Source organism: Eucyclogobius newberryi, unplaced genomic scaffold, assembly GCF_026437365.1.
Source record: "Eucyclogobius newberryi isolate DKJ021-1_F unplaced genomic scaffold, fEucNew1.0.hap1 SCAF_10, whole genome shotgun sequence".
NCBI classification, from domain to species: domain Eukaryota; kingdom Metazoa; phylum Chordata; class Actinopteri; order Gobiiformes; family Gobiidae; genus Eucyclogobius; species Eucyclogobius newberryi.
In genome coordinates this window covers 33,873,191-33,889,703 of record NW_027315724.1, presented here as the reverse complement: position 1 = coordinate 33,889,703, position 16,513 = coordinate 33,873,191, and the positions used below count along the sequence as shown (strand labels likewise).

Here is a 16,513-nt window from a genome sequence, read left to right as displayed (position 1 = left end):
ACCGCCCCCTACGCTGGCAGTGTTTAAATCTAGTCTGAAAAGGTTCTGTTTTGCTGTGCTTTTGAGTTAAAGCATTTGATCTACAATTCATTTATTTTAATTACATTTTAACACAACTATTTATGCTTTTATTTTAGTTGTGTTATTTATATTGGATTGGGATTTGAATATGTTTTTACTATTGTACAGCACTTTGCGTTACTTTTTCTATGAACTGTGTTCAACAAATAAACTTAGATTGATTGATTGATTTTCATAACTAAACAGAAATGGTATAGTAAAGACACTTAATAATATATAGTAAATTACGGGATGATTTTAGTTATATAGTATTATAATATAGAAATATAGTAATAGGCAATGACTTCCATTACTTAACTTTGCCAGCGTTAAATAAACTGATACGATATCATGATTACACAAACTTTCACCTGCAACTGTGGTAAATTGAGCATGTTTTACCCCTCACAGTTTAGTCCATATCAACAAAGATGCCATAAATCATGTAAATTCCTTCATTAATGATATGTAATAATGTTATACCTGATTGCTGTAGAAGTAGATAGTTTAGCGTTAATACCCCTTAAGTGAGACACAATGAGTTTATAATTCAGTTATACTGGGCCATGGGGTGGTCGGTCCAGGCTGGCAGGTTGGACAGTTTCTTCTCAGTGTCGCCCTCTATTGGCCAACCCCAGGCCTTAAAAAATCCAGTCAGATCCATCTTCACGACCTCAGAGAAGGTCACACAGTACAGGTTCATCTTCCCTTTGTTGTCACGAGGAACTCCGGTCATGTTGTGGTAAGCACCAAACACAGTCTTAAAAGCATCCCAGCCAAAGCGTTCTTGCAGCTGCATTTGGGGATAAAAATATATATATTTTTAAAAATCCCTTATTACTGTAATGGTGCATTATTGACTTTTAAATACAAATGTGTGGCAACAGCTTCCTTATACAAATGCTATACTTTAATTTGATGTATACATGTTATTACAGTGACCATAAAAAAGATTAAAAACCTATTGCTTTTGACACTATTTAAAACAAACAGTAATAAAATGCTTTTTCATTTTCATATTAGGTCTAAATGTGCTGCACAAGACTTGAGGAATAATGTGTTTTGAAAAGACTCTAGCGCCCTCTTGTGGTGCTGTGTGACATTCTGAACATAACTACTATAGCTCAGTTATAAAGGAAGAACAAAAGTAAAAGTACTGTACTTGAGTAACATTTTGGGCATCTATACTAAAGTCAATTTTACTGTGGATACTTTTACTTCACTACATTTGTGAGCAGGTGTTCTACTTTCCACTCCAGTACATTTTTGAACTGGACTTGAAAGTAGAAGTATTTTTTCAAATATATTGACACCTGCTGGAATGGCTGAGGAGATTATTTTTCAGCACTTCCATGGTGACATCCTGGTTAAAGGTTTTGAGTTTAAGTCTCAGCTTTGAGCAAATACAAATTTACACATTATAATGACAAAAAGCTGCTAATTTCTTTATCAAGATGACTAAATATGCAGCTTTGACAGTCCTAAATATTTTTAGATATTTACATTTATGTTCTATATTTACTGCTTCTTTTTTGCTTGTGTTTTAAAAACAAAATTGATTGAAAATTGAAAATGGAGTACCAGTAATGAAGCTTGACATTTTAGTTACTATAAAAATAACTTGTACAATACCATACCTGCATGTACGTCTCCAGAGCATCCCACATGTGCCACTTATCCAACTTCCTCCCCTTTTTAACGTAATTGTCTGCACGTTTTTTTCTTTTTTGTTCAAGCATCGCTGGATGAGCCTGCATTGTTAAATACAAGATTAACTATTCAATGTCAAATGTTTAGCATTTGCATGTTTAGCACTGGTTCTATATTCTACTGTACCTTCTCTCTGGGGATGTTAAACACGGTCTCGTGCACATACACAGACCACAGGTTACATGTGGCCTCAGTGGTGTGAGGGGGAAACTCCCAGCATCCTCTCTGCCGGTTGTGTCCCAGTTCGTGTATGAAACCCCACACGCTTTTGGTCATGCCTTCTTTAACACCGAGTAAATATGCAGCGGCGCTCTTTTGTGCCATTACGGGGTAACCAGCATGCATTATGCCTGAAATAAATGCTTTAAAGTTAACAGACCTAACACCACTTTATGTTCTAGAGACTCTGCAAAACTTTACAAAGAAAAACTTTATAAATTCCAGAGTGGAAGCAAAAGTGAAGTGGAACATAATGTGATTTCAATGAAAAAAATGGGATTAACGTGAGAATATCAGAAAATATAAAAAATCAAGGATAAAGTGCCCATAGTGCAGGAGGATTAGGCATTTGTGCATAGTATTATTACCATGTGAGATCTGCACATCACAGAGAAATCGCTCCTTCCTCTTAAACTTGTGTGGGATTGAAGCTAGGTCTGCAATGGCCCTCATGATCTTGTCCCAGACAGCGGCTAACTCATCAGGACGGTCCAGACTCCTGACCTCATCTGAGGGCACCATCAGTATGATGTTCTCAAACTCCAGCTCTGCCCAGGGAGAAGGCGCCGTACGCAGAAGCTGCCAGGCTTCCATAGATGTCACTCCTGTAGAAATAAAAAAGAGGGTTCTTAACTTCAATTATATCTTATTCAGAGCTTGTTGTCCACTGAAAAGGCTGCCCTTCAATCCTGGGTTAAAGGCCCAATGGAGGCTAACCAGTTCACATTTTAAACTTAAAATCTAGCTAAATGTTTTAAATACTTATATAACTTTATAAAATTTCAGCAACAGATTTTGAATTAAATAATAGGTCTTGTGCTCCTTATTTACCAAATTGCTGATTTGCCCCTGGCAAGTTTCAAACTCTTTTTTTTTTTTTTTTTTTTTCCACTTTTCTTTGGAAGGTTTATGGGAAAAAATAATGGGCTGTACCTCTGGAATGTGATGGGTGTCGGCAGTTGAGCTCCATATATAACAGACAGCACAATATTCGTTGCACTTTGAATCACTTTGTGTACAAATTGTGCTTTGCCTGGTTTTGCCTGGAAAATCTACAATATCTCTCTATATCTTGAGTACTAAACATCTTGGGCCCACACACAGTGAAAATTAAATGAAAAATGAACATAAACCCACAGTCAACAGAGATAGGACAGGTAAAAATATATTGTTAATTTGCACATTTTTGTTATAATCAATTGGGAAAAAAAATCCTGGTTCAACCATTGTGGATATTCATGATGTATAATGCTTAAACGTAAGGAGCCTGTGTCCATGTCCGTGTTTTGCGGGTGGTGCCTAAGATATCGTGTGAAAAGGAATTATTTCCATTAAAGAGGTAACACAGAATGGGAGTAGTTTGCATATTTCTTGTACAAACAAACCAGTATTTGAATTTTAAAAATCATCCTGTGATCTGTTTGACCAGCAACAGAATGCGCAAGTCTAAACTGAAAATGTCAGATAGTTGAAAGAAGAATTCCCGTTCCATCAGCCAGAAACCGAGCCAATGTTTCAACATCAGCAGCACCACAACTACCTCCACTGCCTCCACCGAAGGATTCATCAGCAACTGCACCGCAACAATCTTCACCGCGGCCAGCGTTGGAGTCATTAAAACTATTCCCCATAGGGTCCTCATCAAAGACCTTGGACCCATCTGTGACAAGCAAGACAACATCCCCGTCATCGCCTCTGCCCTCAGAGCAGTGCTGGGTCCCCACTACAACATCTAGGGTTAGGGTTCCCTCTACGGATTCCTCACTCTCCTTTCCATCTTGAATGTCTGAAAAAATCAGGCCTTAAGATGGCTCCACTCATGCATAATATAGCAGGATCAAGAGTTCAGATGTCAACACTGATGAACAATTCTGTGCTCAAACCTGTGTCCCCGACTTCTGCTCCACCAACAAAAGGCCCACTACCTATTCCCCCTCGCCTTTCACCTGGTACCAAACTCTCTCCGGCTCCCGCTCCACCAACAAAAGCCCCACCACCATTTGAGAAATTTGATTCAGATTCCCTGCCCAGTCCCACTGATGTGTTACCCACCAGATTTCTAAAGTCTGTCCTGAACAGTTTGTTAGAACCACTCACTCACATAGCTTACATGTCGCTTCAATCTGGAATCTTCCCAAGGGCTTTGAAAACTGTGGTCAATAAAGCCTCTCCTTAAGAAGAGCAGTCTTGATGCCGCAGAGTTATTACCAGCTCATCTCTAATCTGCTATTTTAGGGTAAAGTCCTTGAAAAGATGCTTTACAAACAGCTCTCTGTTAATAAACAACTCATTTGATGTTTTCCAATCAGGTTTTAGACCTCATCACAGCACTGAGACTGCTCTTGTCAAGGTGATAAATGACATCCGCCTGAACACTGACACGGGCAAAGCCTCAGTCTTAATACTGTTAGATCTGAGTGCTGCTTTTGACACTGTCGATCATGGGATCCTCTTACAGAGACTAGAGGACTGGGTGGGCATCACTGGCACTGCCCTAATCTGGTCAAGGTCCTATCTTGAAGATAGGAAGTATTTGGGGGGGTGCCCCAAGGGTCAATCCTGGGACCCCTTCTGTTCAGCCTCTACATGCTGCCGTTAGGTCAGTTGGTATGCAGCGAAAATGTGCCCTATCACAATTATGCAGACGACACTCCTATACAGTGTAGTATAGGCTATACTATATACTCACACAGACACTGTATACATACACTGCATATATACTGATAAAATGTATAAATTATATAAATAAAACATTAAATATAATTAAATATATTACACATTGTAATTATGATAATATATTTCAGCATTTGAGAACTTTTGACTGTTGTCAAAATGTATAATTATTTAATTTTGATAGCTAATTGCTATTAAGTGCCTAAAATATTCTGAAATCCATGTATAATGTTTTAGTCACACTCTTTTTAGTATTGTATCTCCCTTTTGTTATTATTTATTATCACTAATTACACTAACTATTAATTACACAGGTGAAAGGTGAGAGTGATATGAATTATTGAATTCCTTCTGGGCACAAACAATAATTATAGTAGAAAAAACAATTAAAAAACCATCTACACTCACCTGATTTGTAATATGGAGCAGGTACAGCCATTTGAACTATGACCTCGGCTCCTGTCACCTGAGTTTTAGGAGGGGCCACCAGGTAAATGAGGCCGCCCCAAAGGTGATGCACCAGCATCATCTCTGCAGTGACTGGGAAATGCTCACAGACACATGGAGCTCTCTTCAACTCTTTAGCATTATTCAGATTGTCCGTTTGGCATCCAACCTGCACCTAGAAATGTATCGCAAATAGCTTTTAATACCAAATGTAACTACGATTACACAACATTAAGTGTTCCATATCCTGTACCTTCCACCCTTTGTTGAGAATACTTTCTGGTATGGACATGTAGGTCTTCATCCCAGGAGTCAGATACAGGCCAGTGCTCACCCACTCCACTGCATCTGTTAGATACATTTTACTAGTTTATTTTTTTATTTGATTAGTAAAAACAGCTATTTGACTTTTCACAAAAAACTCAGCTGACACCATAAAAAAATCCTGAAGAATTCTTATTTTATGACTATAAAGTGTAGAGTTTTGTAAGGTTTAATTGTAGAAACAAATTCAGTTGTATCTTCTTGACTCGATTTTGTTTTTAGAAAAACAAAAAGGTTGGACTCTCATCCGAGAGTAATTCTCAATTATTAATGTTTAATGAATTATGGTGCTTAGTAGAATATAAAATTATGAGGTGGCAGTGGCTTAAGTTTTAGCCCCCCAACCAGCGACTGAATATAGTGACTACAGCAATTATGACCTGGCGGAGTACATCCTGGACTGCGGATTCTTGAGGACCATGACAGATTCTTGCGGCAGTTGAGGAAAGCCAAGCGCAGATGACGGTGCAGTTCATCCTCACCTCCTCCATCCCCATGTGGTACGCTGGAGCCACAGCCAGGGACAAACAGAGACTACAGCGCATTGTGCGTTCAGCTGAGAAGGTGATAGGCTGCAGGCTTCCATCTCTGCAGGACCTGTACGTCTCCAGGGCTCTGGGACGGATAGGTCGAATCACAGCCGACCCTTCTCACCCTGGACATGGACTATTTGAGCCACTCCCCTCAGGCAGGAGGCCACTCCCCTCAGGCAGGTGGCTACGGTCCATTCGGACCAGAACCTCCCGCTACAAGAAAAGTTTCTTTCCCTCTGCTGTTGGACTCGTGAACACTTCTAAACACCTGTCACAAAATGTTGTGTTCATAGTAAGCCTATTTTAATTTTTTATCCTATAGCAGATTGTTTTTCTTTTTGATTTTATATACCGGAGGGTTGTTTTATCATTGTTCATTGTTTTATGTTTCACCGTATCACCAAAGCAAGTTCCTATGTTTGTGAATTCTGTTCATTAGCAATGGTAATAAACCTTTTCTGATTCTGATTCTGACACTCGGACCTGCATTGTGGGTGTGTCCCAGGGCACCATTCTCGCACCCTTTCTCTTCACCCTCTACACTGCAGACCTCAGACATGACACGGACAGCTGTGTCCTGCAGAAGTTCTCTGACGACTCTGCCAGTACAGAGGACCAGCGCAGGACTTTGTGGACTGGTGTCAGCGGAACCACCTCCTCATCAACAAGGGGAAGACCAAGGAGATGGTGGTGGACTTCCGCAGACGCCACCCCACTGCCCCCTTACCAGTGAACATCCAGGGAAGGGACATTGAGAGAGTGGACTGTAGTGGAAGAAATGGGTCATGTCTTGTCATTCTGATGTTGTTTTAGGCCATGACATGTCACGGAATTAATATCTGTGTTGTTCTCCTGTGTGCAGATGATATAAGAATATGGGGTCCTGATTATACTGATTATCTTCTGTCCGGCGCCTCTTAATCATCAATTAATGCGTCAGGACCTGATTCGGGGTGGAAATAATCTTCGATTAACCTCTGAAGAGATAGCTGGACCCGTCACAGACGTGATGGTCTGGTCTATCTCTTTTGGAGCTGATTTGATTTAAGTAAGTAAGTAAGTAAGTAAATTTTATTTATATAGCACTTTTCACAGACAGAGGTCACAAAGTGCTTCACAAAACACAGAATAAAACAATAAAAACACAAAAAACTTACAGTGAACAATACATATACAACAATATACAGTAAAATCAGTCTGTAAAACAAGTGCATTTAAAAGGCTTGACTAAATAAAAAGGTTTTAAGCTGACCCTTAAAAGCAGTCCAGTGACCATAGGGAGAACGGAAGATAGTTCCAGAGTCTGGGGGCAACAGCCTGGAAGGATAGGTCTCCTCTGGTCCGAAAACGGGTGCGAGGAACCAACAACAGTTTCTGGTCCAAGGACCTTAGTGAGCGAGAGGGAGCGTATGGTTTAATCAGATCGCTGATGTACGATGGGACCTGACCATTTAAAGCTCTAAAAGTTAAAACAAGAATTTTAAACTGTATCCGGTAGGAGACCGGCAGCCAGTGAAGGGCTTTAAGAATGGGTGAAATGTGGGCCCTTCTATTTGTGCGGGTCAAGATCCTCGCTGCAGAGTTCTGGACCAGCTGCAGACGAGAGAGTTCCTTCTTGTTAAGACAGGAAAACAAACTGTTACAATAGTCTAAACGTGAAGACACAAATGCATGAATTATAACTTCCAGGTCATTTTGAGACACCATTTTCCTGAGCTTAGAGATTTTCCTCAACTGAAAGAAACAGTTCCTCGTCAACAGCTTGGAGTGGTGCTCTAAAGACATGTCTTTGTCAAAGATAACACCCAAGTTTCTAAGACTTGGTTTAGCAGTCTGGCCTAAAACACCCAAGTACTGGTTTATCCCTGGAATGGCATCATCAGGGGCAATAATCAGAGTTTCTGTTTTGTCTGCATTTAGCTGCAAGGAGTTTTGACTAAGCCATTGTTTTATTTGCACTAAACAACTGACCAAGACTGACCAATGATTTCAGCTTCTGGATCTCAGAAGGTTTAAAAGAGCAATAGAGCTGAATATCGTCAGCGAACAGGTGATAGGACACATCACTAAACTCTTTAATGATCATTCCCAGGGGAATTATATAAAGCAGAAATAAGACGGGACCCAAGACGGAGCCCTGAGGAACTCCACACAACAGATCAGCTGAGTCGGACATTATTTGGTTTGCAGCAACACTAAAGCTCCGACCGGATAAATATGAGGAAAACCAATGAAGAACTGACCCCGATAGTCCAATCAGGTCCCTCAGTCTGTTCAACAGGATATGATGGTCGACAGTGTCAAAGGCAGCAGACAGATCCAACAGAACTAAAACAGTGCATTTTCCAGAATCAGCAGACATCATAATGTCACTGGACACTTTCAACAATGCGGTTTCTGTAGAATGATGTTTGCGGAAACCAGATTGAAAAGAGTCATGAATGTTTGACTGATCAAGGAAATCTGACAATTGTTCAGAGACCACCTTCTCTAGGATCTTGGACATGAACGGGAGCTTTGATATGGGCCTGAAACTTTTGGGGTCTGTCGGGTCCAAGTTTGTTTTTTTCAGTAAAGGCTCAACTATGGCATGTTTAAATGGACCAGGAAACACACCGGTAGAAGAGAGAGATTTACCATTTTGGTAACCCAGGGGCCAATAACATCAAACACTTTGAGGAAGAGCCTGCAGGGAAGGACATCTGATGTACAAGAGGAGGGTTTCATCTTGGTCACCAGAGCTGAGATGTCCCCTAGAGTGACAGGCTTAAAAGAAGACCAGTTTTGGGAAACAGGCTCCACAGAAACAGGTTTATCAGACAATGGGAGTGGGACTTGGTCTTTGATCATCTTAATCTTATCGATAAAGAACCTGAGGAATTCATTGCTGTCGGCTTTGCAGGAAACAGGAGTCACTGCAGCTGAAGGACAAACAATAGAATTTATAGTGTCAAACAACACTTTGGTGTTTTTCTTGTTGGATGTTATTAGCTGGCGGAAGTAATCAGATCTGGAACTTTCCATCATTTCATTGTAAGATGATACAAGATCTCTGAGGTGGAACCTATGGAGCTCAAGACTAGAGGTTTTCCACAGACGCTCAGTCTCTTTAAGTTTAGGATATCTTCATTTATCCAAGGACAAGCTTTTTTCTGTGATGACACAGTGGATTTTACAGGTGCCACCTGATCTAAAATGGATAAACATTGGCTGTTAAAGGAATTAATTAAACTGTCCACATCAAGACAATTCATAAACAAATGAGGATCAAATACAGCAGAAAATTGGACGGCTGTATTTGCAGTGATAATGCGCCTCTGAGACCTGATGTTTGAGGGCACAGGCTCAGGAGAAAAGTTCAATTCAAATAAAACACAGCTATGATCGCTCATTTGGACATCCTCCACACAGAGGTTACAACACTCAGGCCAAGTGAAAACACCAGGTCTAAAGTGTGTCCCTTTTGGTGAGTGGGACCTGAGACATGCCGCTCAAAGTTAAATGTTTCAGTCAAGGTTAAAAGATCCTTTGCAGGGCATGATGAGCCATCGACCCAAATGTTAAAATCCCCAAGAATTAAAACATTTTCCAGCTTTATAATAGAAGCTAAATAGTCACTAAAGTCCTTTAAAAAGACAGCAGCAGGACCAGGGGGCCGGTAGACTAAAACACAGTAAAAAGGACTTGAAGAACCAACCTTAATCATCTGTGATTCAAAGGAAGTGAAAGTGTGTGGGTCGATTGTGATTATGTTATGTTTGTTACCGAGTATAAAAGGTGTATTTTGTAATTGTAAGGTCAGCTAGGGACAGACCGATTTCGTCTAGGGAAAGTGAGGGTGTTTATTCACTGTGCACGTGAATAAACCTCCACCTTTTTCAACGAGACGAAAAGACTCTGTTTCTGCTTCATGTTCTCTTTGATTACCCTTTACTTGATCATTGTGTACAGGAAACTGCCGTAACAGGACTCATACAAGTACCTGGGTGTTCATCTGAACCACAAACTGGACTGGACTCATAACACAGACGCACTGTACAGGAAGAGCCAGAGTCGGCTCTACCTCCTGAGGAGACTCAGGTCTTTTGGAGTGACAGGGCCACTCCTGAAGACCTTCTATGACTCTGTGGTGGCATCAGCTCCTGTAGGTGTGGCCTGCAGGAGCAGCAGCATCACAGAGAGGGAGAGGAGGAAGCTGGACAGAGTCATCAAGAAGTCCAGCTCCGTCCTGGGCTGTGCTCTGGACTCGGTGCAGGAGGTGGGGGACAGAAGGGTCCTGGCTAGATTCACATCTATGCTGGACCATGAGTGTCGCCCCCTGCAGGACACTCTGTCCACTCTGGAGAGCAGCTTCAGTGAGAGACTGATCCACCCTCGATGTGTGAAGGAGACGTTTCACAGATCTTTCCTTCTGATGCTGTCAGACTCTACATACAACAAACACTGTTAGCCCTGAACATGTGTCATTCATCTTCATATTCATTTGCAATACAGTGACATAATGTCAATCCATTTTCAAAATTTCAGTGTTGCAACACTGCAAAACAACTGGTGAAAACTGATGACAAACTCAATGTGCAAGTATGCACGTATTCAGAATACTTTTCTAAATAATTCTGAATGCAGATATTCATTATTCTGTAACTAAATACATTTTCAAAGTATTCATCCCAACACTGCCTGTCACAATAATACAAATATGTAGAAGGGCAGGAAGGGCATGTGCCATAAAAACCCGTCCATGAGTCAAAATAAATATGTAAAAATAATTCAAATGTACACTATGTAACTCCTCTCCTGGAGAAGTCCGCCACCTCCTTATGGTGATCTTATATTATATTCAAGCTAAAGCAATAACATCTTAATGAGAGAAGTAGATGGCAAATTACTTCCCAAAAAGTTGCACCTTTAATTGTACAATCCACATGGTAAATAGTTGTTACCTGCAGTGTCGACGTCTATGCGGACTTTGTGGTTGTAGACGACGGGTAAAAGTGGGTCGTCTTTGATGAGGTACGACAGGAGTTCGTCTTTATTTGGGTGGACTTTGTACACGTCTGTTGCAACGTTCAAGATCAATTTGTCTCTGGCCGTCTTCACAGGGCAGCTCTCACACACCTGCAATGCAAACAGAAGGGGAAGTGATGCTGTAGTTTTTGTATTTGTTTTGTGAGTTATTGATAGTTATTGCTAGTTTGTGCACACATTTTATTTTCTCACATTTCATATTTATATTATTCAGTGTTTTATGTTGTACCACACGCTTGAGGACAATGGCAATGAAGCGAATCTGATTCTGAAAGCTTTTCTATTATTATTATTATTAGTCCTGTGCAATCATGAATTAATTCCTCAATCACACTCTGAAGTGGTACGAAAGTTAGCAGATACACTGGCTTTAGTTAAATTGAATGAATCATCAAATTCACAACAGTAATAAGGGGAAAAGTGTCTTGAGTCTTGCCCAATGACGCCACAACTGTAGGGATTTGTTGTTACGCGATTTAAACCTCTTAACGAGAGCTTTCCCTGAGTCACTGACGTCTCAATTGTTGTTAGAATCAGAGACTTCCTCCTTTTCTTTCATTTTCAATGGGGAAACTTACTCTCAGGGGCACTTTTTGGAGGAGGGTCTGCTACTTGCTCGTCTACAGGGAGATGTTATTGCTTTAGATTAGGTTGAGCACTAATGCTTGCATTTAAAGATTGAATTTCAATACAACTTACATATTAAAATCTTCAAAAGAAAGATCTTTACCAAATGATTAGAGTGGATCAACATTTTCTAAATTATTAACATCAATCAACAGTGAATCAACCGTCACATGACAGATCACTGACACTGGAAAAAGGGGTGAGGCAGGGTTGTGCCTGGTCCTCCCTCCTGTTTGCTTTGTAAATGGAACTATGGAAGAGTGAGAAAGTGTATGTACATCCTAGTGGAGGACCACAAAATCATGTTCGGAGCGAATTTTGTTGGAAAAATATGTCTTTTTTATAACACCATGTTAAGGTGCCCACTATTCACGAGGTAACACTAACTGCTGAATAAATAGCCAGGAGGCCCATCATCACCACGTGTTTTGGGACTTGTCCTGTTGCACAAAAATATTGGGCTGAAATTGTGCCATCCCACACGATTTCAGAGACGCAGGCTCCCTCCATAACTGTTAATGGATACATTTGGAGCCTACTTCTGCCAGCAGTGAATAAGGACACAAACTGCCATGATATAACTCACATCAAAAACCTTTGGTTGCCTGACCCGCCAGCCCCGCCCACATTCTGTCCGAATGCGTAATGGTCTGGAACCCGAGTCAGAGCCAATGAAGTCGTCGGTAATCCATTTACCAATCCAATCCCAGTCTGAGGTTTTAACGCGTCACATTGAGATACGGAAGTAGCGTTCCACCCCCCCGTTCCAAAACATTCAAGATGGCGGACCCGGCTCGCAACCCGGCTCGTGACCCGGCTCGTGACCCGGCTCGTGACCGAGTGTTTACTTCTGCTCTGGCTTCGGTTTGAACGATCAGGAAAGTCCGCTCTACTCGCCGTGATGAACGTGCGTTAGATGCGGTTATGCGAAGGGCGTCGTCGCGATTCAGGAGACATTTTCTGCGTTCGGGGACGGATAACGCGGAACACGCCTTGTTGACATAGGCTACGTAATATTCGATTAAGCGTGTCGCGTTTTTTGCATCACTTCTGGGTTTATGTGATTTGTTACGTGTTCTGTGTTTGATAAAGAAACTAAACAAATCTACAAAAGAAACTGCAATTAAAGGCGGTATGGACGATTTTTCGGCGATTTGAGAATGCATGCGGAAGTGCGCATGCCACTCCCCCGTGTGGACTGATACAACACACACGTGCGTTTGTTTATTAGCGCAACGGAGCGCATCACATCGCTCGTCTCCCGTAGATTTCTGTCCACTTCTGCGTCAGCTCGAACTGTCTATCTCCGTCTTCATTTTGCCCCGTACACTGAGGGAACTATATTATGATAGATCCATGCGCTTAGGCACGCGGAAACGTGGGGACGATCCTGACGCGGCTGCAGGTGAGCGGTAGGTGCGTTTTATGATTGATACGTGGCAGGACAAATGATTTATCCACGCCACAAGGAAATATGATAAAGAATTTGCTGAAAAAAATCGTCCATACCACCTTTAATAAAAACATATTTTTATTTCATGTGATCTGACTGCTGTTGGTAGGGCAGATCTTTCTGTGTTGCTCCTCAGCAGCCTCTGGAATGTTCCACAGTATGGAATTAATTAAACATATCAGTCTTGCATTTATTCAATAGAGGTTATGTAGGTGACATCACAGCTTTCAGATTTTTTTCACTGAGCGGTAAAAATGCTAGTAAAAAAAAAAAATCTCAAGTAAAATGGGAATGGGCCGCTACAGTATAATAACAAATATAAAAGTCCAAACCACTGCTAAATACATGATTTGTATCTAAGATATAAAAAAGAAAAGTAAACTGTGCTGTTGTGTTATAAGATGTTTTTGAGTTTGTTTGTTTGTTGAGGAAAGTAATTGTTGTGCTATTGTGTTATTGTGTTAGTGTGTTTGTCCCTCCAGGTGGCGTCTCCATGGAGATAGATATTTCTAATGCCAAACTGTGGAAAATTCCAGGCAAAGCAATAACACCTCCTTGGAAACAAGCCGATAGCAAACCCTCCATCGAATTTACCACCAAGCTACTCACACACTCTCTTCACAAATACATAAAATAACTTGAGTTAAATTGTTTAGATTTACCTGAGGCATGCCGCCTTTCTTCAGGATCTCTGTGAAAGTGCTGAGGATCTGCTTGTAGTTGTTGTTGCCTGAGTCCATATGCAAGAAGGTGCCACAGTCCAGGCTCAGTTTGTTCAGCCACGCTTCCTCCTGTTCGGCGAGCTTCTCTCCTTTGGTCACGTGTCCCGCAAACTTTTGCAGGGCATGTCTGAAGTTGTACGTTTTTTTGAGGGCCTCGCAGGGAACGGGAGCCTTATAGGATCCAGCCGTTATGTACTTCGACAAAAGAGTCAGGCCCATTTTGTTAAGGATCTTGTTTCCTAAATGAGAACAATGAGAGATATTACATCACATGGAAGAATATATAGATGTTATAGAGAATTGTTTTTATACCTTGTGCTGTTCCTATATTGTCTCTTATATTTACTATGCTAACTTTTGTATGGATTTTTTTTTAAATCTCTTATCGGATGTTGTGATTCAGGATTAGCATATTGTCATCTGCCAAGTCTTCAATAAATGTAAAAACATTTTTTTGCAATGTCACAATATAAAATGTTGGTGTTTTGATTATTTGATTATTATTTGGCCCTGCGACAAGTTGGCCACTGTCCAGGGTGTACCCCGCCTAAGGCCCGAAGTCACTGGGATAGGCTCCAGTCACCCGCGACCCCGAAAGGGAACAAGCGGTAGAAAATGGATGGATGGATGGACAGGAAATATCAGGGAAACCTAAAATGGACTTTAATTCACATTGTTACATTCCTCTCTTGTGTGATCAGTTTTATAAAATCACACTTTCTGAATAAATAAACTGACTTATTGGGATGTGTTGTATCCACAAGAAAAAAAACGTGCAAAAAGTTCAAAATATTCTCTGTCAGTACAAAAAATCACAAATTGATTTATTTTAACCAATAGCTTCAGACAATTGTGCAATCATTCCAAAAATATTTTAGAGCTTATTTTGGTTGGAACAAACTGTCATTTTTGTTGTTGGAACATTTATGTCTACATATAATACAAAATAGTATATTATTATAAGTGTATTTTACACCTTTAAGGCACAGAAATAACATGGTTCAATATTTGAGTGATTTGTTTATAGGCAGAGGCACAACAAGTATGTCTGGGGGGGTCTGAGGGTCGACCCTCAGAAAACTGTGATTTTCTGTATTCTGGTGAATTTAAAGGCGTAATGGACAATTTTTTGGCGCCAAATCTGAGTCTCATTTCCTCGTGGCGTGGACAGCCGATTAGTCCTGCCACGTATCAATCATAGGATGCACCTACCGCTCAACTGCAGCCTCGTCGGCTCGTCCCCAGGAGAGCAGCACGTTTCCCTGTGTCTAAGCGCATGGATCTATCATAATATAGTTCCCTCAGTTTACAGGACAAAATTAAGACAGATAAAGACAGTTCGAGCTGGGTCAGAAGATACGGAAATCTACGGAGAGAAGAGATGCGATGCGATCCATTGCGCAAAATTATCTGCCAGTGGACTAAGGTTTTGTTTTACATATTAAGCTGACTAGAGCTATTTTTGTAGAACAATTTAACAACCCAAAGATAGGCACTTCAAATCCCTCTTGAGGGAAGTTTGTCATTGTACACCAAGCGATCCTAGGAGCTATGATGTCGGGAGCTTCATGCTACTGAAAGGGTCACCCAAGGCAGGTCAGTGCAAGAGCGGTTCAGAAGCCCTTTATGACAAGTGAAACGACGAGGCCAGTTACGTCGCCTGGACTAGGTCTCTTGGCTGGTCTACGAACGCCTTGGGAGCAGCTGAAGGAAGCGTCTGGGATGAGGGAAGTCTGGGAGTTCCGGCTTAGACTGCTGCCCCTGAAACTTGGCCCCAGATAAGCAGAAGAATATGGATGGATGGACGGACACAAATAATGCGGTTTGTTTGTGAATAACATTTTACAACAAAATCACTGGTTCACTGCATCAACTCTGGCAACAGGACAACAAGCTGACCAATTGAATAGACTTACATTGTATTACTATTATTTTTATTTATTTATTTATTTGTAGCAATAGTAATAGCAGTATTTGTACCTCCTCCTCAGTTGTTGTACTTCCTGTCTGTGTCCTGTTTTCTGTTCTCAGTTTTTGGCTTGAAAAGTATTCAAAACAGACTTACACGACTGACATCCAGGAGTCAGGAATTTTGGGGTAGACTGGGTTGCACTCTGCGTCTCCTCTGTGTTTAGAGAAGTAGACTCCAGCCACTCCGGACACTTTATTCCCTGGGAACTGCAGCAGCGTGTTGACTTTGGGGTTTCCCTCTGCCCAGGACCAGGCCTGTCCTGCGATGAGTACACCTCCTCCAGATTTCATGAAGTCTATTATGTCTTTCGCTTTGTCCTCAACACTATAGGCATCTGTCACGTAGACGCCAATGCCTTTATTGCTGCTAAAGTCATCCATAAATTTAAACTGGAATTTTGATTGGACTTTTTCAATAACATGTTTGGAACGCACGTGCACTCCAACAGATACATCTTCTGATTTGTCCTCTTTTAGCCAATGTATAGCATTTGTTATAAAGTTTGGTAATGTGCTCATGAAAGCCTCATGCCCAAGAACAACAATACGCCCTGATCCGTACATTGAGGCGGCCAGAAGTACTTGTCCATGGCTGTTCATTGCCAATGGAAAAGCATTGTCTCCGGTCAAAATCAAGTCACATGGGACACTAGGACCGCGGAGATCCAACTCTTTCAATCCTCTCATCAGTGAGACATAGGTGCTTTCTAGTTGGGATATTGAATGTGGGGAGGACATGGTGAAAG

General features: G+C 41.2%; 1 protein-coding gene across 1 annotated transcript; it reads right to left on the bottom strand.

Annotated features, from left to right (window-relative positions):
* Window positions 1–2,268: 2,268 nt before the first annotated feature.
* LOC140370100 (TRPM8 channel-associated factor homolog) lies at window positions 2,269–16,513 on the bottom strand. Its single transcript, XM_072457060.1, has 7 exons — window positions 15,862–16,513; window positions 15,457–15,500; window positions 13,737–14,035; window positions 10,910–11,084; window positions 5,363–5,457; window positions 5,071–5,284; window positions 2,269–2,594 (listed from the first exon to the last, which is right to left on the bottom strand). The coding sequence occupies exons 1-7, from the start codon at window positions 16,503–16,505 to the stop codon at window positions 2,269–2,271; spliced, it is 1,797 nt and encodes a 598-aa protein (XP_072313161.1). The 5' UTR covers window positions 16,506–16,513.